A 26,731-nucleotide genomic window follows, 5' to 3' on the forward strand; every position below is an offset into this window, starting at 1 on the left:
GTGAGGGAATTCTCTGCGTGGGTGACATTGGATCATCTTTATCTGCTAAATCCAAAACTTTGGATAACAAAGCTGGAGGCTTGTTTTGAGATGTTGTGGATCCCTAGAGTTAGACCATTGAAGCTGGATAGGACTGTTGAATGACATAACTCACCCCCCTTGTTGCTCTGAGGCTGTCAGCTACTTTACGGAGAATTTCCCTTCCTACCCCGATGGAGACCAGGAACCATGATCCCATGATGTCTTCTTTCAGCTACCTTATTCCTCTTTGGAGGCCCCTTTTCTATTCCATGTGCCCAGGACTGGAGATTGGGTAGAAGAGGAGGGAGAGGTAGGGCACCAGGACCCTCAATGCCCAGGGAATTTCTGAGAGTGCTAAATGGTATCCCCTAGGCTGACTCCCTATGATTCAAGGCATCATATACCCATACTCCCATGTTTGGCCTTCAGGATTCCCATCTAGGCCTCCCTGAATTGGCTTATCTCATTATCTCTCTATGGGTCGCTCCTTTCTTGAAGCCCCTTGCTTTACCTAGTCCTGCACCAATAACTCTATTTCCTTTCACTTTTTTACACACTCGATTTACTCTGCAGCACAATTTCTGTGTTTCTCTCTACAAAGATAAAATTCACACAGGAAAACTTGGATTTCTACAACTGATGTTTATTCTCTGTGGCAGAGGATTCTTTACTTTATCCAATGATACCTCTGTAGGTGATCAGCTCCCTCCCTTGCTCTGTAAATTATTCCATTTACATTTGACTTTGTAGAGCTTGGCTATTGCTGTCCTCCTCACTCCTGGGAATACTCTTCAAGGGCCCAGGGGCTTCAGCCCTAACAGGCTTGCTGCTGGTCTTACCTGGTCAAACAGACTCAAGCCCAGGACAGGGAGGGAGGTGTAGACCAGGTTGTAGAAAGTGATAAACCAGGTGTCATAAACTGTCTGGAAGAATACCAAGGAGATTTCTTAGACTCTTCTCTTCTCCAAAGTCTCAGCTCCACCTCCCAGGCCCAAGAGAAGCCCTTCTGCCCTCCACCTACCCATCACCATACCAACCTAGAGCAGGATTTGGATTTCCGAAATCTGACTGAGAAGGCTGACCCCAGACTCTGTTTGGTCCCTGGGTCCCAGGCTGGGGTAAGTCCACATCAAACTTGTTTGTGGCCAACCTGACAAGGCTGATTTAGACCAACCCCACCATGACCTGTACTGCTCCTCCCTACACAGAAAGGACCCAGAGTGGCTGCTAGGGAATGCTAGGTGTAGCCCTGCACTCCCAGGCATGTAAGCCTCTGGGTTCTTTATCTGCTTATGGCATTCAGTAGTTTCTATAACCCTGGACATTTTCTAACACTGGCAAGCAGAACAGACCCGATGACCCTTCCCCAGCTGGGTGCTTCATTCTGGGCCTAGAGAGGGCTCCTTTCTTTACTAACCACAAGAGGTCAGCAGTAACACATACATACACATACACCTCCCACAAACCAGGCTGGCTTTGTTAGACACTAGGGGTAGACAAGCCTACTATTGTCTGCTGACTGGTCTGTTTCCCCTGGAGCCCAAGGTAACAAAGGTAGTAGGGATCTCCCAAGATAATCATTCCTGAGGTTGTTTCTCTTTGGGAATCCTTGAGAGACTCCTGAAAAACTTCTCATAGGAAAAGGGACTTCTCGTAGAACATCAACATCCAAGTGTCACCTCTCCCCACTTGTGGGGGAGGCTTCATATTCATTAGAGGAAAGATAGGGTGTGTTTGGCAGTGTGGTATGTCTGGGTGAGGAAGGAGAAGTAAAGGGAAGCTGTGTTTCCAAGTATGGCTACAGGTAAATGCCAGAACTAGTCTGTCTGGCAAGACCCAAAGGCCCCTTGAGACTTAGCCTGTTCCATAAAGATTACTCTGGACCCTAAAAACCCTCCCAGATCCAGGAATCTCACCCCCACCCCCATTACATATGTTTGGAAATTCTAGGTCTCTGTGTCATGGAAAAGATGAAAATATCTCATGGGAGAGTTCTGTTGGTAGGAGTCAAGGCCAAGTCAGAGCCAGGACAGAAAAGTTAGTGTTTAGAAATCTAAGGTTAAGTGTCGGGTTAGGAGATGGGATCATCATGGGTGAGGAGTTTAATGGATAGATGACAGCACGTCATACACACGTCTCTAGAGGAGAAAAGGGGTTTGAACTGGTTGAAGTGGGGGGCGATTAGAAAAGACCCAGTTGACGAGAGTGGGGAATGCCACTTGACTTCCTACCTGTGCAGAGAACCCGCTGTAGAAGGCATACCAGAAGTGCACCAGAGTGAAGGCAAAGTTTTTGTAAAAGAAGTAGCTGAGAAACTTGCACATGCGATTATAGGACCAGCGGCCGTGGACCAAGAGTAGACGCTGAAGATAGCGGAACTGGGAGAAGGCGTAGTCACTGTTGAGCATGGCCTGCATTCCCTCCTGGCCATTGATGCCGACTCCAATGTGGGCAGCTGCAAAGAAACCCCAGAAACTTCTCAGCCACAGACCTTGTCTTCTGGGCTCCCGGCCTGGGAAGTGCCGGGGAAGTGTAAAAGGAAGGCTGAGATCATGTTGCATAAGCCCCTTATTTTACATTTGAAAAACACTGGTGGGCCCAGCTCAAGGTGGCACTCACTTATGGAGTCTTTTCTCCTTAGTGGATTGCCCCTCCCCCACAAGTCAGACAACAACTCCTTCATCTGCCCTTTGTTTCGGATGCTGCCACTCAAGAACGCCACGTACAGCTAGTACTAGAAAACTGTCCTTGATGGTTTTGCACCTACTATAGCCATCTGGGCTCTTCCCTACTGCCCAGATGCTGAGGTAAAAATTTCTTGTTATCTCTCGAAGTCACTTAAATCAATTAAAGATGCAGGATGAATGTCAACCTAACATAGTTTTTAATTACCTAAGTTTACCTAAGGAGCCAAAATCCAACTGTTGGGAGGAATACGTGATGTACATACTTTGTTAGTAAGAAACGAGTTCTTCAGGAAGCTTAAGGTGACTTTTTCTGGATAAAGCAAGGATTATGCTTGATGGAAGGTAAGACTTAAGTTTCTAAAAGTTTTAATCAGTCTGTTGTAATATAGGCCAAATTCTTTGATCTTCTGGTATATACCTATTACATTGCTTAACAGAATAACTGAAACCTCTAAGGCTCTAAAAGCCAATGAAGTTCTAGAAAGTGGGGAAAAGAGCAAGAACACTTCCTAGTATTGAAGCCGAGGCTGGAATATCTGCTAGTGTTTCCAGTACGGGGAGAGAGGTTGGACTAGAGGACCCCTAGATGTTATCCATATCTCACAGAACCACAAGTTGCTGGAGGCTAACAACATTCAGCTGAAATTAGCACCAGTTTCAGCCATTTGCTTCTGTTGGTCCGAAGCATCAGTAAGTTTGCTGTTCTTCTCCAGCCAGGGGAGTCAGGGCAAGCTCTTGGGAATATTGCCTCAGAGAGGAAAAGATCCCTGCATCAGGCTGCACAGCTAATTCCCTGGTTGGGCAGCCCTGTAGTCTGTCTAACATTGCTCAGCCCTACAGCCTTCAAAAAAGGAACAGACCACGACTCCTGCCCAGGGGTCCTTTCTGTGGGCTTTGATGCCATCTCAGAAAGATGGTGTTGTAGTTGCACAGCCTGTTGTTCTGTGAATATGCACACGTGTTCTTATTGGAGCCATGGGTATCTGAGTGTGTGTGAGTGTTAACGTACATGAATCTGAATGTGTGTGCATGACTGTGGATGTGGGCTGGTGTAATGATGTGTAAACAAGTGGGAACTGAGGTGTAGAGGAACACGAATGAAGCTGCAAAACACTATAAATGTACAATACATATGATATGCAGGAGAGTGAGCCAGCAACACAGTGCCACCCAGATCAGTTTTGCCCATGGAAGAAGGGAAGAGCAAGCCCGTGGCTAGGCACTACAGCCCCTCCATCCCTCACATGCCTTTGATCATGCTGACGTCATTGGCCCCATCCCCGATGGCCAGTGTCACCACCTTCTTGTACCTCTTCACCAGCTCTACCACCTGGGCCTTCTGAAGGGGTGTCATCCGGCAGCAGATCACTCCCTTGCACATGCACGCCGTTCGCAGCAGTTCCAACTCCAGGTTCCCTTCTAGAGCGTGGGCCTGCAGCACCAGGACACACCCACATTCCAGGCTGCCCCAAGACTCTTGGGACAGAACCTTCCTAGGCCCTCTCCTTCCCCTCCATACTCCCCTGTCAGGCAGAGCTTCTCCCCAGGTGCTCCACTCCCAAGGGCAGCCAAGCCCGCAAGTCAGTTCTAGGCATCCTGACCCAGCCTCCAGTGGAAAACCAGTGAGGGTCTCTCACTGGGTCAAATCAATTGACTGGGTTATAAGGCCAAGTGATTTTTTGGAGGACCTGGTTCTGCTCACTTCCCCCCTTCCCCTATGTGATGGGCCACATCAGTAGTGAAGAATTTGGATAAGAAAGGACTATGCCCTTGGCTTCTCTTTCCTCGTTATTCCTGCCTAGAGAAGGCTGGGGAAAGGTGTCTGACAGGCAAGGGTACCTGAAGGAAGAGGGAATAGGGTAACTCATGGAATAGCAAAAGGATCTTGAAATTTCCCTGAAGTGGGTTGGACCTAGGAAAAAATTCCTTGGAAGAAGAGAACAGAGTTGTAGGTCTGTGTTGCCCACCAGACTGTAGCCATTGATGATCAAGCCGTAGTTGCCATTGGGCATCTCCTCGGGTATTTTGAAGGGCATTCGGGGATTTGTGGTGAGGTAACTGTTTACCGGGTCGGATTCCAGTAGAGACTCAGGTTTCATCTTTTCCCTTGCTGACCTGAAAGCCAAGAGTAATGGTTAGTGTCTGATCTGAAGCCCCAGAGCTTAGGAAGGAAAATGTGTCCTCTGCAGAGCACCTCCCAGGGCCTCATACTCAACTGCTTTCTGAGACCTGCCACTGCCTTAGGTCCCAGACCATCTACATACAACACTTCTCCACCTCCACACTCCAACTCCTTGAGCCCTAATGCTTCTTCACAAAATTCTCTCGAATATTTTAGGTTTTTTTGTTTTTCCCTCCCCCATTTCTTCTCTGTTCCTTCTGGTACTGTCGGAGCCATACTGGGTGAAGTGATGGGTGGGAAATCTTGGTTCCAGGGACAGGCTGTGGCAGCTCTCCCATCGTACCTGAGTTCTTGCCGAACAGTCTCATCATCCTTGCCTTCCACGATAAACATCCCATCCATTTCATCCTCAAATATGTTACAGGCATAGGCAATGTTCACAGCAGTCTCTGCAGGGCAAGGGGGAACACAGGTCGCATTTTGGCTGGAACAGGGTCTTTACAGTGTACAGGTACAAAGGCACTAAACAGTGGCCTGCAGAGCCCATATGTCCATATTTGCCATGGATGCAGTCAAAGTGTGTTTTTCGTGAGCCAGTGGAGACTATATTCAAACATCCAGAGGAAAATGTCTACCTGGTACAGACTTGCAAGTTATTTATCAATAACTAGGATCATTCTGGCTTAGCTTTCTCTACAAAGCCTTCCCTTATTTCTTAAAGCAATTCCTGTCTGTATTCACTTCCGGCAATCTGGGTACATTTCCTTGAACAGCACTGTGCCTGTTTCTATGCTAGATTTTATGGGGGACTGAGATATATTTAGGTTGTAGTCTTTCCTTTACATCAAGAAATCTTGAATTTGGAATAAAGTCATACTAAGGAAAACAATTTTTTTTAATTAAGTCCTGAACCTTGGCTACAAGTAGTATCAAAATTCAGAGAAGAGATTGCAATTGTCTTAGAAAGTTTCTTATAGCAAGGCCTTAAAGGATGAGTAAGATTTGTTTAGGGGGAAAAAGAATTTCAAATGGGGAAACAATCCAAACAGAGGGCATAGAATAGGAATTGGTTCGGGACATAATGAAGATATGGTCACATTATGATGGAGATAAGGATGTGTAGGTAGCAACAGATTATCAAGGTCTTGAAGTCCAGACAGTGGAGTCCGACTTTACCATGTGAAGTTGCTGTAGGTACCTGAGTAGAGGAGTAACATCACAAAAGCAGTATTTTAGGAAGGTTAAACTGATGGTTGTACATAGGCTATATTGAAATTAATAAGGTCAAGAGACAGATCAGTTCAGAAGTTTCTGCAGAAGTACAGCCAACAGGGGACAAAGGCTAAACTAGGGTGGTGGCATAGTTAAGAGGATTTTCAGAATTAGTGGAACATGGTAAGAGAGTAAATCTTTGGGACAACAGAGAGGGTATAGTCAAAGACAACCCTGAAAGTTTTTAGCTTGTGAGTTCCTGGATGACAGAGGCCATGTCTGACTGATTCATCTCTGTGTTCTCCATGCCTAATACAGTATCTGGCATAAAGTACTATATATGCTTAGCAAATTATATGCAAGACTGGGAGTGAAGGTGTCCTCTAAGGACTTGACCTGGGTTATAAGGTATTTGTCAAATAAATGGCTAAGAAAAAAAGGAAATGAAAAAGAAAAAGAAGAAATGGCTAAGGTGGACAGGGAAGAGAATTGGTCAGGCAAGGAGCTCCCCTTTACCTTGCTTATCTCCAGTTAAAACCCAGATTTTAATTTTGGCTTTGTTCAGGGTGATAATCGTCTCGGGTACTCCATCCTGCAGCTTGTCATCTATGGCTGTGGCCCCTAACAGCTTTGAACAGAAGTATCAGTGAGTGAGGCAAAGGAAGAGGCTCACTGCATTTAGTGGTACCCAACAACTCGACTGGCACCTCAGCATCCTCTTTAGCAAGCTGGCTGTGTCCTGGCACGAGGACCCCAATGGTATAAAACTCACTACACTCTGCCCCTCAACAGACAGCTTTACAACCACACACTGAAATCACATTTAGAAACATAGAATATAAGGAACCGAAGAGGGAAAAGACTTGCCCAAGTCGTACATGAAGCTTTGTGCCACTTCTAAATCCTCTGTTTCTCAACACACTCTCACTTCTCCCTTGCTTCACAGCACGTTTCCTGGCTTTGGTCTCCAAAAGCAGTGGGTCCCAGACAAGGGATCCCCAAATCCAACTCCAGTTTTTCTTTCAACTCTAAAAGGGCTTGGATGAACTTCATTTGTTTGTACCTACTGAGGGCCTCTAAGGTTTTCAAGGCCTTTCCCACACTACATTGAAAGTATGTTGGTCCAACACCATGCCGTCTCTCAGTGATACCCTAATAGTACCGACTGAACGCAGGGATGGGCACCGGCACTGGGTCTGAGGAACTGACAGCCGGACAAACTACTGACTGATTTCTGCGAGGCCTCTAAAAGGACAGACTAGAAATACTAACCACAGAACTGACTATGGAAGGAGATTTGTGACCTTTGGGATCTCTGAATTTTCCCATTTGGTATCAGCAATTTCTCTTTTTATAGCAGAGCCTGTATCAATCTGGTCAAAAATCTTGGGGTCATCTTTAACTTCTTTTATCATATTCTATAATCTAAACCATCAGCAAATTCTGTTTGTGCTACTTTTAAAACTGTACAGAATTTGACCATTTCTCACCACTTCCACTACTTCTATCTGGTCCAAGCCATTATCATTTCTCACCTGTACTATTACAACTACTTTCTTTCTTTCCTTTTTTATTGGGGTATAGTTGTTTTACAGTGTTGTGCTAGTTTCTACTGTACAGCGAAGTGGAGTTCCCTGTGCTACACAGCAGATTCTCATTAGTTATCAATTTTATTCATATTAGTGTAAATAGGTCAATCCCAATCTCCCAGTTCATTCCACCCCCCCTTCCCCCCCTTGGTGTCCATATGTTTGTTCTCTACGTCTGTGTCTCTATTTCTGCCTTGCAAACCGGAAAAGCAACTACTTTCTAAATGGTCTCCCTGGGTCTGCATTTGCTCCCCTACAGTATAATCTCAACATGGCAGCCAGACTGATCATTTTAAAAGCTATCACATCACTTCTCTGGTTGAACTCTTCAACTGTTTTCCATGGCTCACTATAAGTCTTTATACGGGCCTGTCAAGACCCCTTACTGCTTCTCTGTTTCATGTCCTTTTATTGTCTCCTCCTCACTTACACTGTACCAGCCACATGAGCTGCCTTACTGTTCTACTAACAAATTAGGTCTGCTCCTATTTCAGGGTCCTTGTTCTTGCTGTTCCTTCTTTCTGGAAAACTGATTCCCCGGAGATCTGCTTGGTTTGCTACCTTCTTCAGGTCTCTGCTCAGATGTCTCCTTCATAGTGAAGACTAAGCACCCTATTTAAAATAGCAATTATACTCTACCCTCTACAATACACACACATATGCTGATACTCCCTACCTTTCTTCCTGGCTTTATTTTCTTCCATAGAACTGTCATCACCTAACATACTGTATATATATTAGTTTTTTGTCTGTTTTGCCTACTACTACATGCTCAGGGCTTAAAACAGTACCTGGCACATAGGAGGCACTTAATAAATATGTTGAATGAATGAGTGAACATTATTGTCTTGATTATTCCATCAATTAGTTCTGGATCATCTAATTTGTACATTATTCAGACCCTGATTTCTTCCAGATTTCTTAGCTTCTGTGGACAGCTTTGGGATAAGAAACACTACCAGAAAGATGAAATTTACAAGTACATTCTTTCCTTATTTATGGATTTCAAAGATCCAAGATATCCTGAATCAGCTTGGATTCCAGTATCTAGTATCCAGAGAGCCTGAACCTGTGATTTGCTGGAACCCATTCTCAGAGCCCTTGCTCAGTCTCCCGACTGCTCCCCCGCCCCCAATCCTGCCTCCAATCTGTCCCTGGCTTCCTCACACTAACCATCAGGTCTTTTTCGATCTCTTCACAGACCATTGATATTTTATCTTCCCGATTCTCCAAAGACAGATAGGCTTCACTGTGCTTCCTGCTCCAGTCCTGGAAGAATGCATTGTCCAGTTCTCGGTAGGCCACCATGAGGGTGCGAAGGCCATCACTGGCAAAATCCTGGAAGACATGTGTGCACTTGGGCTGGGTTAGGGCTGAGTTAAGGAATGACAGAGTAACCCCACAGGTTCCATCTGCCTGCAAGATAGGGTTTATTGGTTAATATCACAGGGCTAGTACCTAGCCTAACCAGAAAGCACCTGTTCAGTTTTCTCAGTCAAACGTCCTAAGGATGGTGCCAGCATGGCTGGGGATAAAGGCTGAGAGTACATCTGAGAGACAGCAGATTCTAACTTCCACCTGTGGTTAGGTAATTTGCTGTGCGACCCTCGTAAAGAATGACGCCTTCTAGATTTATTTCTTGTAAAATTGGGATAATAATTCACCCTCTAAAGAGAAGATAATGATGTCTATAAGATGAGAAAGAAGAGAGTAATAAAGTACAAAGGGGGCTTCCCTGGTGGCGCAGTGGTTGGGAGTCCGCCTGCCGATGCAGGGGACACGGGTTCGTGCCCCGGTCTGGGAAGATCCCACGTGCCGCGGAGCGGCTGGGCCCGTGAGCCATGGCCGCTGAGCCTGCGCGTCCGGAGCCTGTGCTCCGCCATGGGAGAGGCCACAGCAGTGAGAGGCCCACGTACCGCAAAAAAAAAAAAAAAAGTACAAAGGAATTCTTATAACAAATAATCAAGGGTGTTACTGTTTTTTTACAGGCTTACATTTATTTATTTTCATCTCTCCCTGCCTTCGTTCATCAAGTATTCAATGGGCATCTCAAATAGCAAATTTGTGTATTTGTCTACAGCTGGGTGGCTCAGTTAATTAGTCATTGCCAGTAGTGTTAATGAGGCCACTGCTGAAATGCTCTCTGGGTGAGTCAGCATCTTTTGCTCTTTGGCCACCAATATATCCTAACCACGCATAGCTAACTATCTTACGGAAGTATACTCTTGGTTATAAGGAAAGCTAGGTGAGAGTGTGGGTAGTTTAGGGCACAATTCATATTTAACTGAAGGAGGGTTAGAAGCAGATTTTGTGTGTTGAGAATTGAATAACAATTCTACATAATCACTGTTTTTTTTTTTTTTTTTTTTTTTAGATGCTGCACTGTGCACGGCACATGGGATCTTCTTAGCTCCCCGGCCAGGGATCAAACACGTGCCCTCTGCAGTGAAGGTGAAGTCTTAACCACTGGACTGCTAGGGAAGTCCCCATAATAACTTAATAGTGAGCTTCAAAATAATTCACTTTGGCATTATAAGAGCAAAGAGAAACAGAATTTATCATCTTGATATTTTGTTCTTAGTTCTCTGTGTAACGCCTGAGTACTTCATGTTAGCTGTCAGGTAAAATTAATATAAGGCAGTATCTGCAGAGAATGCTATCTCTTAAACCTCTGTACTGTTGGCAGGTGAAGCTATAAAAAAGAAGGCTGAGAGAAGATCTCAAGAGACTTCTTAGGAAGGAAATATCTCCATACTGTTTTCCATAGTGGTTTTACCAGTTTATATTCCCACCAACAGTGTATGAGGGTTCCCTTTTCTCCACATCCTCTCCAACCTTTGTTATTTGTCTTTTTGATAATTAAAAATAGAATCACCATATGATCCAGATCCAGCTATTCCACTTCTGGGTATTTATCCAAAGAATATGAAATCACTAATTCAAAAAGATACATGCACCCCTGTGTTCACTGCAGCATTATTTACAACAGCCAAGATATGGAAACAACCTAAATGTCCATTGATGAATGGAATACTACACAGCCACAAAAAGTAGAAATCTTGCCATTTGTGACGAGATGGATGGACCTTGAGGGTATTACGCTATGTGAAATAAATCAGATAAAGAAAGACAAAACACCAAACGATTTCACTTATATGTGGAATCTAAAAAACAAACAAATGAACAAACAAAACACAAACTCATAGATACAGAGAACAGATTGGTGGTTACTAGAGGAGAAAGGGGTTGGGGGGGTGGGTGAAATAGGTGAAGGGGGTCAATTGTATGGTGATGGGTGATAACTAGACAAAGTGGTGATCACTTTGAAGTGAATACAAAAATCAAATTATAATGGTGTACCCCTGAAACTTATATAATGTCATCTACCAATTTTACCTCAATAAATAAATAAATAAATATATATATATATTCAGCAATTTAAAATATACATCAGCCATTTTATAAATTTATTTATTTTATTTTTGGCTGTGTTGGGTCTTCGTTTCTGTGCGAGGGCTTTCTCTAATTGCAGTGAGCAGGGGCCACTCTTCATCGTGGTGCGCAGGCCTCTCCTTGTCGCGGCCTCTTGTTGCGGAGCACAGGCTCCAGACGCGCAGGCTCAGTAGTTATGGTTCACGGGCCCAGTTGCTCCGCGGCATGTGGGATCTTCCCAGACCAGGGCTTGAACCCGTGTCCCCTGCATTGGCAGGCAGATTCTCAACCACTGCGCCACCAGGGAAGCCCCAACATCAGCCATTTAAAAAAAAAAAGAAGGAAGAGATATGGCAGAAACTGATTTTGCATGATACTGATAAGAGGACTTGGCAAGCTTAACAATACACTGACAGATTCCTAATCCATTCAACGAATACTTTAGCAGCCTGTGTTAACATTATTTTTTACTTATCCCTTACTAGTATGTTTTTTTTTTCTCTTGTGGTGGGAAAACTGGGGCCCTGGGGCCAAATTATGACTGCTGCTTGTTTTTGTGTGACCTGTTTGCTGGATTCCTGTCTTAGAGGGCTTGGAGCTGTGCTTCTGCATGAGTGGGTTTCTGGAACTTGACTATTATAGGTGTATCCTCAGTAGTTAATAGATTGTAGTGTTTTAGGCTCTACTATGGGTATCTGTTAAGGTTGGAAGCAGGTCAAAAGATCTGAAATAGTTTTATGACCCCTCTTTGAAGTCAGTCTGTGGAATATATGCTCATTGAGAAGATACCCTAATTCATGAGTTCTGGAAGGTTAAAAGACAAGTTTTCAGAGTAGCCCATAAAACACACACACACACACACACACACACACACACACACACACACACCAAAAAAGCAAAACTGTGGCCTCAGGAAACCAGTATAAGACATAGGAGTTGTCCTATGTGGGACGCTTCAATGACTTTTTCAAAAACTTGAGATACAATGTATGTACCATAAAATCCACCCTTTTAAAGTATACAATTAAGTGGTTTTTAAATATATATATATTCATAAAGTTGTGCAACCATCACTATTATCTTATTCCCAAACATTTTCATCACCTCCGAAGAAACCCTGTACCCGTCAGCAGTCATTTCCATTCCGTTTTCTTCTAGCCCCTGGTAACCACTAATCTACTTTCTGTTCTATGGATTTGCCTATTCTGGACATGTCATATAAATGAAATCGTAAAATATTGGCCTTTTGTGACTGGCTTCTTTCTCTTAGCATAATGTTTTCAAGGTTTATCCACATTGTAGCATTTATAAGTATGTCATTCCCTTTTGTGACTGAATAATATTCACTGTACAGATTTATCATATTTTATTTATCCATTCATCCATTGATGGGGATCTGGGTTGTTTCTACTTTTGTGCTATTATGACTAATGCTGCTATAAATATTAGTGTACACGTTTTTGTGTGACTATAAATGTTCATTTCTCTTGGGAATATACCTAGGAGTGGAATTGCTGGGTCATATGACAACTCTATGCTTAACTTTTTCAGGAAATGCCAGACTGTTTTACAAAATGGTTGCATCATTTTACATTCCTGTCAGCAATGTATGAAGGTTACAATTTCTCTATATCCTTGGCAGTGCTCATTATTGTCTGGTCATCTTTTCGATTTTAACTACCCTACTGGTGTGAAGTAGTGTCTTGTGATTTTTGATTTGCTTTTCCCTGATGGCTGACACTGAACATCTTTACATGTGCCTTCTGGCCATTTGCTCTCTGACTTCTATGAGTTAACGTGGGGCCAAGCCAAAATGGCCCTAATAAAATAGCACTTCCTCCAACCTATTTCTTCTTTAAAATATTTTTCTGATCTGCCCCTTCCCCATCACATCCCCTGTCCTATTCCCCCAACCCTTTATATATCCAGGTTTAAGGGTAGAAACCCCAGCGAGCATGAAACTGGTTTTCCCTTCTAATGTCAGCAGACTGAAGCCAATCTCTCTTTCTGATATATCTCAAGTCCCAGAGGGTGGAAGTGGGGTGGTGTAGGTAGGTACTCATGGGGATTCTAATCCTGTAAATAACATAGGACGGTGTCAAACAGTCCTCTACATAGCCCAGGCCTGGTGCCTGCTGCTCCATACCCTAAAAGCAGTCTTTTCCCATCATGGCTGGTGGGGTGGGGCCTCCCATACCAGCAGGCCTTATTCTTTTAATTAATTAATTAATTTTTGACTGCGTTGGGTCTTCATTGCTGCACGCGGGCTTTCTCTAGTAGCGGCGAGCGGGGGCTACTCTTGGTTGCGGTGTGCGGGCTTCTCATTGCGGTGGCTTCTCTTGTTGCAGAGCACGGGCTCTAGGGTGTGCAGGCTTCAGTAGTTGTGGCATGCGTGCTCCGTAGTTGTGGCTCGTGGGCTGTAGAGCGCAGGGTCAGTAGTTGTGGTGCACGGGCTTAGTTGCTCCACGGCATGTGGGATCCTCCTGGACCAGGGCTTGAACCCGTGTTCCCTGCATTGGCAGGTGGATTCTTTTTTTTTTCTTTTTTTAAGAAGATGTTGGGGGTAGGAGTTTATTAATTAATTACTTTATTTTTGCTGTTTTGGGTCTTCGTTTCTGTGAGAGGGCTTTCTCCAGTTGTGGCAAGCGGGGGCCACTCTTCATTGCGGTGCGCGGGCCTCTCACTATCGCGGCCTCTCTTGTTGCGGAGCACAGGCTCCAGATGCACAGGCTCAGTAGTTGTGGCTCACGGGCCCAGTTGCTCCGCGGCATGTGGGATCCTCCCAGACCAGGGCTCGAACCCGTGTCCCCTGCATTAGCAGGCAGATTCTCAACCACTGCACCACCAGGGAAGCCCCGGCAGGTGGATTCTTAACCACTGTGCCACCAGGTAAGTCCAGCAGGCCCTATTCTGAAGCAAAGCAAATTCTAGATGTGACCACAGGACCTCCCGAGCCAGGAATCATAGAATGAACTGTTCTGACTGTGGTAAGTGTTCCGACAACACAATCCTCTTCATGCCCCTGGGATCCTGGGCCACCCAACTCCTTCACACAGAAGGTGGCAATGTGGTCAGTGAGAATCCCACAGAATGAGGTAGTTTTTATTCTTCTATCAATTAAAGAGACACAGACACCAATGTACCCCATACTGAAACACACTGACATGGGGACATATATATGGACACACATTCAGATACACAGATCCATCCACAGCTTCCCTCCCCTGCAACCTAAACACTTACATCTAAATGTTCCATGGTCACGTCTCTGAGGGATCTACAGGATGGATGAAGTAGGTGAGAGAGGATCGTGTCTGCACCCTTGCAGAATAACATTACGCGATCTTCAGGTGTCCTCACTAAGGATAAGCAAATTAAGCAAACCATATAGGGCCATTATTACAAGAACTTGTCTGGGCCACTGAGAGATGGCAGGAGGCTGTTCCCATGACATTTGTTTCTGACACCTTTGGGGGCTAAGCACTCAATGAGTGGTCACACAGGATGAGTGATGTGGTGAGGGCTGGTGAGAATGAGAGAGGACCTTTTGGAACCAGTTTTTCCATGGGTTCAGTATCACCTATGGAAGACTCTGATACAGAATCACATTTAGCTTCTCAAGTCCAAGTTCCAGACCAAGGCCCACACCTAATAAGGACCAAGGATGAAAAATGACTTTCTTCCCCTTCAGCCTGAGGCCCAAACTAACTGAGAGCAAGATAGTATTAATTTCCTCTATATTGTCTGCCCCCATTTCCGATTCCAAGTTCAGGCTTTATGGGTTTATTCTCTGTTCTTATCTTGGCTTTGAGGGTTCTGACAAGCTACTACCCAGGATCACTAAATAAGGGCCCTAGCACATGGCAGTAAGCTCACATATGTGTATATGAGAAAATATAAAGGATTATGAGAGAGAAAGTGGGAATGGCTATGTATTTGTATTTGAGGCAGAGTGCCTATGAAATGGCATGTGGGCAGGAGAAAACATTTGTGTGTAGATAGAGGGGAAAGTCAACATGTGAATGTATATGAAAGACAAATAAGGGGAGAGGGCCGACTAGGAGGGGCACCCACCAATAACAGACATCCTCTTGCGCACACTGTTGAAGTCCAAAATAGCCAGTAGTTGGTAGATTCTGGTTTCCCCCATTTCGACTACCATGATTGTCTCAGACGTGCGGGAACGGAACACAAAGCCAAAGTTCCTGGCAGCAGTGACCAGGGCACCTTCATCTGGGGACTGAGCCTGGTAAGTCAGCTCACCTGGCAGGAGAGAAGAGAGCAGCCAGAGCCCATAGAGATGTGCAGATGAAGTCCACCCAGAAGTGAGATTGTCTTCCAAGTGGCTTACATAAAGATGGAGCCCAGGAGGGGACATCTTTCTTCAAAATTTCCACCCAAGCCTGGCCCTAAAAGGCCAGGTTGCATAGAACAGGTCAGGTTTTTCATTCTTTCCCATATTCTCAACTCATTTCACAGACCTGAGTTAGTATTACAGAAGTACACGGAACATGTGTACAAACGAAACATAGGCAGTTGCTTTCCAACTTTAGCGGGTAAAGATGGCTCGGGAGATTGTTAAAAATGAAGGTTCCTGGGCCCCACCCAAACTTACTGAATCCAGAATCACAAAATCTGGGAGGATGGCCCAGGAAATTGAATTTTAACAAATCTCCTGAGTGAGTCTCATGCATATGGTCCTACATAAAGTGCTCCTGCATAGGACTGGCTGCACTTTGATGAACACTGCTATAAGGTAATAAGATTGATAGTTTAGTAAACAATTAAAAAAATATATATATATGAATGAGTATTGTCACCTTTGACACTCTCACCCTGGGAAGGTAAATGACTTACTCTGTTGAATCAATCTTTCAATCTGATATTACTCAAGACATTTCTGGAACTCCTCTTTTAGAATAATCCCCATAACCTGAGATATATTTTAGATTATTTCTCTTTTGAAGGTTAATTTGATTTTTAAAAACAGTTATACATCATCAGAATCTTATACTTGTGAATAAGGTAGGTGGGGGAGTATAATTTTAAGTCAGACATAAGATGTGTCTATGGGATAATAAGATTACTTTCTTGTGTGTTTCCTACCTTGTCACTCAAGGCAGTAAACATAGACAAGTCCAAATATGCTTCAAGTAATACCAACTTGTTGGAATATCAGACCCGGAGAGGCTTGTGGAAGGGTGGGAGCTCATGGGGCCAGAAGACATGAGATTTGGGTTCTTATCCCATTTATACCTTTCTTAGCTATAGGATTTTAGTCGTCACAATGTCTTTTTTTAAAAATTGGGGTATAGTTGCTTTACAATGCTGTGTTAGTTTCTGCTGTACAGCACTTAATTTCTTTTAGCTTCAGTTTCCTTTGCTATAAAACTAGGATCATTTTTCTTGTTCTGCAGAGGGCTGTTGTGAAGATTGTGGAAGGTAATATAAATGAAAGCAACTTGTAAAATTATAAAGTGATGTACAAATATAAGGTGTTACTCATGGTGGTATTATATTAAGACTACATTGACTTTGAAGGATGTGATTTACTTGGCTGCCTAAATTGTTGTTTGCTAAGGAAAAAAGTCTTCTTAATTTAAAATCAGTAATTTCTGAAAAAGATTTTGATAAATTCATGGATGACATAGTCATATTTGGTTACTAAAGAAATTAGGGTATATGGGGATACCTTTAAATTGTGAAGCAACAAGAGGATGACTCAACTCATCCTTCAGGAAGTCTTATCAGAGGTAGTGGGGTTGATCTTGGCAATAAATCAGATAAACTCTGTGACAGAATATTACAGAGTCTCAAGGTCCGAAGCTCGCTAGATAGCACCAAGTTTGACCCCTATCCAATGAATGAATCTTCTTTAAGACAAAGACGTTGTTTTCCACTTGAATATATTCAGTGACTAGGAGCCCACTACTTATCTTGACTATCCATTCCATTGCTGGACAACTCTTCCTATTAGAAAGTTCTTTAGATTAAGCCATTACAAACGATATCAAACCATCCCCCCCTCCAATCAGCCTAGACTCTATGACATATTCTCAGTCCATGAGGCCTCAAGCCCCTTCTCACCTTCTACTTTCTCTTCTGGTATCACGGTATGACACAATGAGAGTGACAGGAAAAACAAGTGTACCCAGCGATCTCCCCTTTTCACTGCTTCCACCAAAGTCTTGTCATAAAATGAAAACTTAGGATCAGCCAGTCTGTTGTAGGAGAAGTCGACCTTTTCTGTTTTCTGGAACACATAAGCCAGAACAAACAGCAGCTTGACACTTTATAGAAGGTCGACCTGGGGGCAATTTCTGGAATGTGATGAGAACTCTTAGGAGGATGGGAAAAGAAAAGCAAGATAAGTGAAAGAGACCCTGTGCTGGTTTCTAAGCCTCTGTAGCTCTGACCTGGTCCATCCATTCACTTGGAGAAGATCCATCACACAGGAGACAAGCTAGCACTGCTTGGCAGACCCTTCTTGCCCTCTTTCTACTCCAGCTATCCTGAATGATTAGTGGCCATCTTCAGGCTCTATTCTTCCAAGTCCCAAATCCATGATAAATCAAACCTGAGGACATTAGAGAGTAGCTGTTCCCTATTAGTAAATGGTTTCTGGAAAAACTCTTGTCTCTGGCTGTCCTCTGCCTGATTTTGGGAACTGGGAAGGGAGCTAGGTACAATGACATCACTGTGTTGCACTATCCCTATTTTACCCCACAAGGGGGCTAGAGAGGAATATTGCAAGACAGAGGCAAGGCTGTATAACAAGGAAGCTTCAGTACAGACTTCTTGTTCGCAGACTTCATTTTATACCATTTTGCATACCTGATTCAGCATACCTGATTCCTTCCTGCCTCTAGTCCTCAAGGTTATTGACCCTGCCTCAATCTGTGGACCTAATATTAATATTCACTACCATTTTCCTGGCTATGAGCTTGGCTCCTTTAGATGTTGACTAACGTTCTTCACGTCAGGTAGGCTGCTGGTAGGCACCTGGGGTAAACATTCTTTTCTGGCTCAATTTGGTCCTGAGACTCTCTTATGCCCACCCTGGAGTGTGGTGTTATTAACAGATTTCTCCAGCCCATATCAGAACTCTCAAGGATATTTCACCAGTCCATTGTAGTTGTGGTGCTACCTGGGCTGGGCCCCAATGTGTCAAGTACAGACACAATTGCGCTGCTTGGTGCTATGTTGCGGAAACGGAAGTTTGTAGTGGGCTATACTGGCTCTTTTCTATAACCCATCTAGAGGGAGTTTTGTCATGATAGTGAGGAAGTATGGTCAGGTCCAGAGCCAAGTCCTAGACCTGGCCAACCACAGACTTGTGAGCTCTGGGAAGTTTGTGGGTTTAGTAATTTAAGATAACTCATTATATAGCATCCTCTGAGGCTCTTCTATAACTGGGCTCTTGTACTGGTACATTCTTTGAAACTTAGAAGCTGGTGAGTGATGTGAGAGAAGTTGGAGAGGTAGATATGAAGCAGATCCTGCATTACCATCTTGTATGCAATAGAGAACCATAACAATTTTCTGCTGAAAGTCATATGATCATATAGTCCTCTGGTAGCAGCATGGAGAATATACTGGAAGTAGCAAGACGAAAAGCAAGGAGACCAGTTAGAAAGCCAGTCAGTAATTCACAAGAGAAATGATAAAGTAGTGATAATAAATATTAAATTAAGGGTATGATTTGAAAATATAGAATTTGATGACATGGATATGACAAGTGAAAGAGAGAAACAGTTAAGAATAATTTTATGTATCCTAATTGGGATAGATGGTAAGACCATTCACTGAGATAGGATACCCAGCAGGAGGAGATTTTTGACAGACTGACCTGGCGATACCTGAAGGACATAAAGGTAATAATGAAAGCAGGCATATATAGTTTGAAGCTCAGGTAAGAGATCTGAGCTAGTTTCTAATATCCCCTTCCAGACAAGTAATGTTTGAGAACACTGGACCTGGCTGGGTACAGGACTGAGGCAGGGCTGGCTTGGAGCTGCAGTACAGCATGATCTGAGGAGCAGTATTCATGAATTACTCTGCAATTGAAAGTTAAACACCCAGTTGAATAAGACTGAATGGCAAATCCAGGTACTAGGCAAAAGGATGGAAACCGGGGGTATCAGATGAGAAGAAACGAATTCAGAATGGAGGGTAGAGGAGGCAATTGAGGATACTCTTTGAGATTCTGTGATATAGCTATAGATAGTTTTTATAGGATATCTTTAGCTTTGGTCATGGATAGGGAGGGAGCTAAAAAGGTTCTTGGATGTATGGATTTGGAGGTCATTAGTAAGTAGGCAGTAGTTAAAGACAGTAAAAACACGAGACTATAAAGATGGAAAAGAGGTACAATAATAGAGCTCTGGGGGAACATCAGTACCTATGGCCAAGAAGATGAGAAAAACAATCATACAGGAAGAAAACACAAGAAGAGAGTTACTTAACAGAAGCCAAGGGACAAGAGAGCTTTAATAAAAAGTGGAGTTTTAAGTGTTAAAATCTGCAGAGAAATTGGGTAAGGACTTAACAACAAGGTAGTCATTAGTGACCTTGGCTAGTTTCAGTGGACATGATAGGACAAAGTCTAATTATATAGGGTAGAATGAGGAATGAATGAAAGGTGAGGAGTTATAAAGACTGCTGTAATTGTCTATTTCCTTATACACTTTTCCTCTAGTCTGCTAACTCTGAAGGTAGGGAACAAATTTCCTTTGTTTTCCTTGAACCTTTAACATTTATTCAGAGTCTGACATATGGTTGATACATATGGTTGAACATTTTGGACTGACTGATGGAGTCAGAGGGTAATGCAGGATGAAGGGAAAGTTCTAACTGCTTTAAAAAATGAATAAAATAAGATATAAACATTTATTAGTAGTGGTTACCTCTGGTTGATGGGCTAAGGGTTACTTTAACACATTTATTTTATTTTAACTTAATACTATATTTTTTAGAGCAGTCTTACATTCATAAAAAAAAATTGAGCAGAAAGTACAGAGAGTTCCTATATATTTCCTTTCTTCTTTCCACTCCACATTTCCCCCTATTTTCACCTTACATTAGTATGGTACATCTGTTACAATTGATGAACCAATATTGATACATTATTATTAACTGAAGTCCATAGTTTACACTAGAGTTCACTCTGCTTTGTACAATTCTGTGTTTTTTGACAAATGCATAATGTAATGAATCCACCATGACAGTATCACACAGAATAGATTCACTGCCCTAAAAATCTCCTGTGCTTCATCCTGCTCTCCACCCCTCCCCAAACCCCTGGCAACTACTACCTTTTCCAGAATATCATACAGTTAGAATCATACAGTACACAGCCTTTTCATATTGGCTTCTTTCACTTAGCAATATGCATTTAAAGTTCTTCCCTTTTCTGTGTATATATGTGTGCGTGGCTTAATAGCTCATTTCTTTTTATTGCTGAATAATATTCCATTGTATGTATGTAGTAAGTGTTTTTTTTGTTTTGTTTTTTTAAAGAAGGGATAGATTTGAGCTGAGGGGAAAGAATCATATAATGGGATAAGTTTCAGATATTAAGAAACAGAGAATACAGGATTGACTGAGGTTCCTGAAGAAGTAGAAAGGCATGGAATCAGAATATATGAGGAGATTAGTATTGAGAGAAAAAGTTATACCTTTTGTTGAGACTGAAGGAAAGGAGGTAAAGGTGGGTTCTGATATTTGTACAGAAAAGGGTACTTAGCTGATAGTTTGGATTTTTCTCAGCAAAGTAGAAAACAATATCATCTATTGCACACTGGGGAGAAGGGAGTGGGATGTGGTAGAAGGCCCAAGAGTGGTGAATTTTGGAATAGCTAATATGGAAAATTAAGAATTAAGCTCACCATAAATAGATTAAAAAATTATCCAAGTGGCACCGGAAGCCCAGAAGAGTTTGGAGTCTCTGAATTTGTAATGGCTTGTGATCCCTAAAAAGTGCTTGGCATTCTGAGATTAGAAACAGAGAATGGTAGATGGCTTGGTTAATTCAAGGTTGAGATTTGTTGGGCGATCAGAGAGGGGAAAAAAAAGGGAGAACTAGTAAGGTATTGAAGATGCTTATGATCTTGGGTACAGATGGGGGGCAAGATAGGACAGGAAGTAAAGTCACAAGGGGTTGACAGAGAAAAAGGAGAACAGAGAGTTTGTAAATCTTCCTTTGATAAGAAAGCAGGTATACTAGGAATCAAGTATCAAGAGAACTGGAAAAATAAGGTTTGTGATCAGAGATCATGACAAAGGAGTTTACAATTTCAGAGTAGTACACTTCTGGATGGTGACATGATAACATAGAAATGGATGATATAGGTTTTTTTGAGTCCAAAAAGTCATTTGAAAGATATATTCTTTTAGACATCTGAAAGCATCTATGTTGCTAGATCATCCGTAAATAAGCCAATACCACCCAAGATGATAGCAGGGATTGGGTAGAGAGGGGATATATGAGCTAAGGTTTCAAGGTCCTCAGTGAATGAAGTGGAGAAGCCAGAAGATTTGTAAATGTCAATGACAAGAAGAAAAAGGAATATAGCTAGAAGTCATAAGCATCACAGGAAGAAAGATTATATGAGGGCGAAAAAGTAATAGTTTAAAAGTGGCACAGGATGGGCTTCCCTGGTGGCACAGTGGTTAAGAATCTGCCTGCCAATGCAGGGGACACGGGTTCAAGCCCTGGTCCGGGAAGATCCCACATGCCGCGGAGCAACTAAGCCCATGCACCACAACTACTGACCCTGTGCTCTAGAGCCCGTGAGCCACAACTACTGAGCCCATGAGCCACAACTACTGAAGCCTGTGCTCCTAGAACCCGTACTCTGCAACAAGAGAAGCTACCGCAATGAGAAGCCCGTGCACTGCAACAAAGAGTAGCCCCCACTCGCTGCAACTAGAGAAAGCCCATGCGCAGCAATGAAGACCCAAGGTAGCCAAAAAAAAAAAAAAAAAAGAAAGAAAAGTGGCACAGGATAATGAGGACAATACCTTTGGACTTTTGGTATGCGGAGTATGAGAGATGGAGGAAAAGGGATATCCTCCGGGAAAGTCATCTTTCAATCAAGGTAGAGAGAAGAAAGCATTTTTATGAAAAGATAAGCCTGTGGGTATTTGCTTACAAGAGAACAAAGATTCCAGGGATCCAGAGGAAAATGTGTTATGGTCGATCAGTAGCAAAAGGAGGAGGAAGAGAAAGGTAACTCCAGGGTAACAATTTACTCCCTAGAAGCTATAACTTTGTTTATATTGCCAAGGTCATTAGCAAAGTCCCTGGAAGAGGATTTAAGGCAAATACTGATTTTATTCCCCATTTCCAATCTCTCTGGATGGATAAGGGTGAGGCAGTAGTTGGGAGCTGGAGTTACCTGTTTAGTATGTAAGTCAAGTGGCTAAAGGTTTGGAGTTGGTTCTAGTAGGAAAGCAATAGGGTGAGTAGTATCCTGAATGCAATGGAAGAAGCCCTATGAAGGGATGCTTAAAATCAAACCCATAAACAGAAGTTGAGATCCAATACTGGAAAAAACAGTAAAATTGAACCAGCCAGAGACAGGAAGAATGAAAAGGAAAATATTCTTACAATTGTGTGGGTTAGGACTATTGAGTATGTCATAAATCCTGAAGCTATAAAGGAAAAAGACTGATAGAATTAATTACATAAATTAAAAACTTCTAAACAAAAAACTTTAAACAAAAGACAAAAATAGAAAAAAATAATTGTAACATATGTGCCAGATGAAGGAAAAGTTGGTATTTTTACTATATAAGGAGACCATTGAAATAAGAAAAAAAGGACGAAGAATATGAACAGGCAATTCACAAAAGAAGTATAAATGGGCAATAAAGTGATTGGGAAGAGGAAGGAAAATAAGCACATAAAATGATTCAATCTGATTAGTAATCAAAGAAAGGTAAATTAAATGAGATATGATTTTCACAATTAAATTTCTAAAGATTGAAATATTAATACCCAGTACTGACAAGGATACAGTATGGGAAAAGAGGAATTCTCATATTTTTTGGTGGGATTATAAATTGATGCAGTCTATCCAGAGAGCAGTATGGCACTATTAAGTGCATTAAAAATCTAGCCACCCTTTGACCAACTAATTTTACTTCCAGGACTTTATTCTAAGGAAATAATTTTCAGAAGAGGAGACAAAAATATATGTACCTGAATGCTTATCATAATGCTGTTTATCATAGCAAAAGACAACAGAATAAAAATAGGGGATTGGCTAAATCAATTAAGATACATCAATGTAATTGGCTACGACAGCCATTCAAAATGATGATGTAGACCTAAATATACTGACACGGACGGAGGGCCACAATATAGTGTCAAGTGAATAAAAGGAGGCTGAAAATAGCATGCATGCTACGATCCATCCATCCATCCTTCCTTCCTACATACCTACCTACCTACTAGACCTAGGTGTATATGTGTGTATATATACATATGAAAAACATCTGAAAAGATAAATATTCCCAGATTATACACTGGTTATCTAAATGGGACTGAATGATTTTAATTTTCTTCTTCATACATTTCTATATTGTTTGAATTTTTTTTTATCATGAGCACAGATAATTTTTTAAATAGAAAAAGCCAATAAAGCTGTTTTCATTTTTAATTAATTAATTTATTTGTGTTTAAAAGAAATTTTAATAGCACTATTCAGAAAATAATATTCATATGTAGAATTAGAATTTATTCTCAAGTAATGTAATGTCTTCCAAAAAAGTATCTTAAATCACTGTTCATTTGCTCTCCTAGATCATTTTTATGAGCTCAAGGATTCATCCCTTTGCTGGTTTCTTCAGATGTTCCTTACTTTAAAAAATTTATATATTATTTATATATAATCACCTTCTTATAATAAGCTATTTTCATTTAAAAACACAAACCCAAATACCCTCAAATAAACAGAGTTCATTTATATAATACTTTCTGATATTATGGGGCCAATAACAGCTGTAATATTTCAGGGGCTAAGGGAATCCCAATCTGTGTTAAAGATGCTGCTGTGCGGCGCAGCCTCACTCAGGTCCCACATGCATTTCACAGGGCGCTGTAATCACTCACCTCCGAGACTTCTACCCTCTGTCCATTCTTGTCACAGACAACACCTGTTGGTAAGTAAATAGAATACACATTTGGCAAGGGTTTTAAAGAAGGGTTTATATTTTTTTATTGTGGTAAAATATGTATAACATAAAATTTTTCATTTTAACCATTTTTAGTGAACAATTCAGTGGCATTAACATCATTCACAATGCTGTACAACCATCACCATTATATATTTCCTAAACTTTTTCAGCATCCTAAACAAAAACCTTACTCTTCCCTATTCCCAGCCCCTGGTAACCTCTAATCTGCTTTCTGTCTCTATGAATTTGCCTATTCTAGATATTTCATATAAGTAGAATGATACAATATTTCCTATTGTGTCTGGTGTATTTCACTTAGCATAATGTTTTCAAGAATCATCCATGTTGTAGCATGTGTCAGAACTTCATTATTTTTTATGTCTGAGTATTCCATTACATGGATATACCACCGTTAGTTTACCCATTCATCTGTTGATGGACACATGGGTTGTTTCTACCTTTGGTCTATGGTAAATAATGCTGCAGTGAACACTGGCATACATCTATCTGTTTAAATCTCTGTTTTCTTTTTCTTTTCTTTTCTTTTTTTTGGTATATACCTTGGAATGGAATTACTGGGTCATATGGTAATTTAAAGGAGGATTTTTAAAAGCTTATTCCCTCTGATTCTATCATCCTAGACTTGCAGTTAAGCTCCTCGAATCCCCTCAGGCCACCTAGCTCTCAGTGCCCTATGAGCTCCTTTCCTCAAGCCAATGGTAAGAATAATGCTGCTTGGGGTGCAATTCTTCTCCTTAAGTGTGAGTGAGTTGAGGCTGGAGGCTAGTCATTTATGACAGACTTCGTACCTCCGGAAGCCTTTCAATCAGAAAAGTTACCCAGAGGATACGTGAAAGTAGTGCTGGAATGTTTAGGATTCTTGGCCAGTAGACAGCATAGACAGAATGGGGGTGGAAGACAGTCTGATGCCAAGCGTAGAAACACCCATGACCCTTTTCAACCTTATCCTTACCCTTACCCAGTATATGGTCAGGTCATACAATGAGTAAGAAAATTAAGATCCTCACCCAAATCAACCATCCAAAAATAAGCTTTCAGAGTTTATACGTGTGAAAACTTGTTTGGCAGGGGTAATAGAAAATATTAGAGTGCTCTAGCTTTTTTTAACATTTTGACTTTAATTTTTTTATTTTTAAAATTTAACTTAAAAATTTTTTAATTGAGGTGAAATTCATATAACATACAAGTAACCATTTTAAAGTGTACAATTCAGGGGCATTTAGTGCATTCACAAGGTTTTGCAACTATCACATCTTCCTAGTTTCAAAGCTTTTTCATAATCCCAGAGAAACACCCCACGCGTCTATCTTTTTAGATGTGATTGCCTTCCTTAGCTAGTTAGTGCAGTGGGCATGAATGTTCACACATATAAGGACTTAACACTATCACAAAAACAAGCTTATGCCTAAGGCAGGAAATAAATGAATAACTGGGCCTGGGAGACACATCAAACTCTGAATACCCTTTGATGGCTTCTTTCTAGAGTGTTTATTGGTCTGAGCGGGAATCAGGAGAATAGCAGCTTCAGAAATATGCTGGTTGCACCATCTGATTTAATGTGAGAGTAACTAACATTGCCCAGACATTGGGAATTCCTTGAGGACGGAGATTAATTCTTACACATCTTCATATTTTCAACATCCAACACAATGGATTGCATCTAAAAGGTGCTAAATAAATGCTTTTGGTTAGAACTGAATGGGCTAGGTGAGCTTTGCTTAGTGAACAGGGCAGGTTGTGAGACTAAGAAGTAAATGTGAATTTAGAGGCATATAGATTTAGAGATAGATCATTCTTGAGAACAATCTGCAAAGTAATATTTCCCCAAGACTCAGGGAAAGCAGAAAAATATGCATACCATAGAATTTCCCATTAATAGAACACTTGTTGAAAATCATGATGTTCTGAGTCAGGGTCCCTGTTTTGTCGGAGAACACGTATTTGACCTGGCCGAGCTCCTCATTAAGGGTGGTGGTACAAGCCCGTGCTGGTGTGTTCTTTAGTTCATAAAACATCCTCCGATCCCAGTTGATATAGAAACTGTTGCCCAATCTTATTATCTCAACACTAAGGAGAAAGCAAGAAAAGAAGGGTCCTGGGTCAAAGCAGGGCAAGCAAATTCATCATCCTGGTTTCCTTCCTACCAGTCCGGTGGTAGAAATGAAAATCAGAATATCTTCCTTGGGAACCTACAATCTTGAAGGACCCTTCGTACTAGCCAACCCATTGTAATTCTGACTTTGACCATTATCACTGAAGGCTTTACTTGATTACCAGACATACTGATTAACTTTGCTGAGGCATACTCCCTTTACAGCCTTTCTTCCAAAATTTTTGAAATTCTGCAATAATGCAAGGCCTGCCAGAGTTAAGAGCTAATTTATAAAACATAGCCTAGGCTTAATCAGAGAGTTATTGCTGCTGTCATGTAAACTCATTGGTGGGGAAGAGAGAATCTTCAGACT

The 26,731-nt window shown here is 41.9% G+C and overlaps 1 protein-coding gene across 1 annotated transcript in view; it reads right to left on the reverse strand.

The window, feature by feature from the left end:
• The window catches only part of LOC309824133 (phospholipid-transporting ATPase FetA-like), a gene marked incomplete at both ends in the record, with an annotated part of 28,569 nt that extends 2,288 nt beyond the window's left edge, over window positions 1–26,281 (reverse strand). Inside the window, 11 exons of the mRNA XM_082656885.1 lie at window positions 861–944; window positions 2,253–2,476; window positions 3,957–4,140; window positions 4,676–4,823; window positions 5,174–5,279; window positions 6,559–6,670; window positions 8,805–9,004; window positions 15,138–15,326; window positions 17,151–17,316; window positions 24,181–24,224; window positions 26,125–26,281. Coding sequence (XP_082513011.1) covers window positions 861–944; window positions 2,253–2,476; window positions 3,957–4,140; window positions 4,676–4,823; window positions 5,174–5,279; window positions 6,559–6,670; window positions 8,805–9,004; window positions 15,138–15,326; window positions 17,151–17,316; window positions 24,181–24,224; window positions 26,125–26,281 — 1,614 coding nt within the window. The remainder of the gene's footprint in view (window positions 1–860; window positions 945–2,252; window positions 2,477–3,956; window positions 4,141–4,675; window positions 4,824–5,173; window positions 5,280–6,558; window positions 6,671–8,804; window positions 9,005–15,137; window positions 15,327–17,150; window positions 17,317–24,180; window positions 24,225–26,124) is intronic.
• Window positions 26,282–26,731: the final 450 nt, after the last annotated feature.

Source organism: Grampus griseus, assembly GCF_964374135.1.
Source record: "Grampus griseus genome assembly, chromosome: 6".
Classification (NCBI taxonomy): domain Eukaryota; kingdom Metazoa; phylum Chordata; class Mammalia; order Artiodactyla; family Delphinidae; genus Grampus; species Grampus griseus.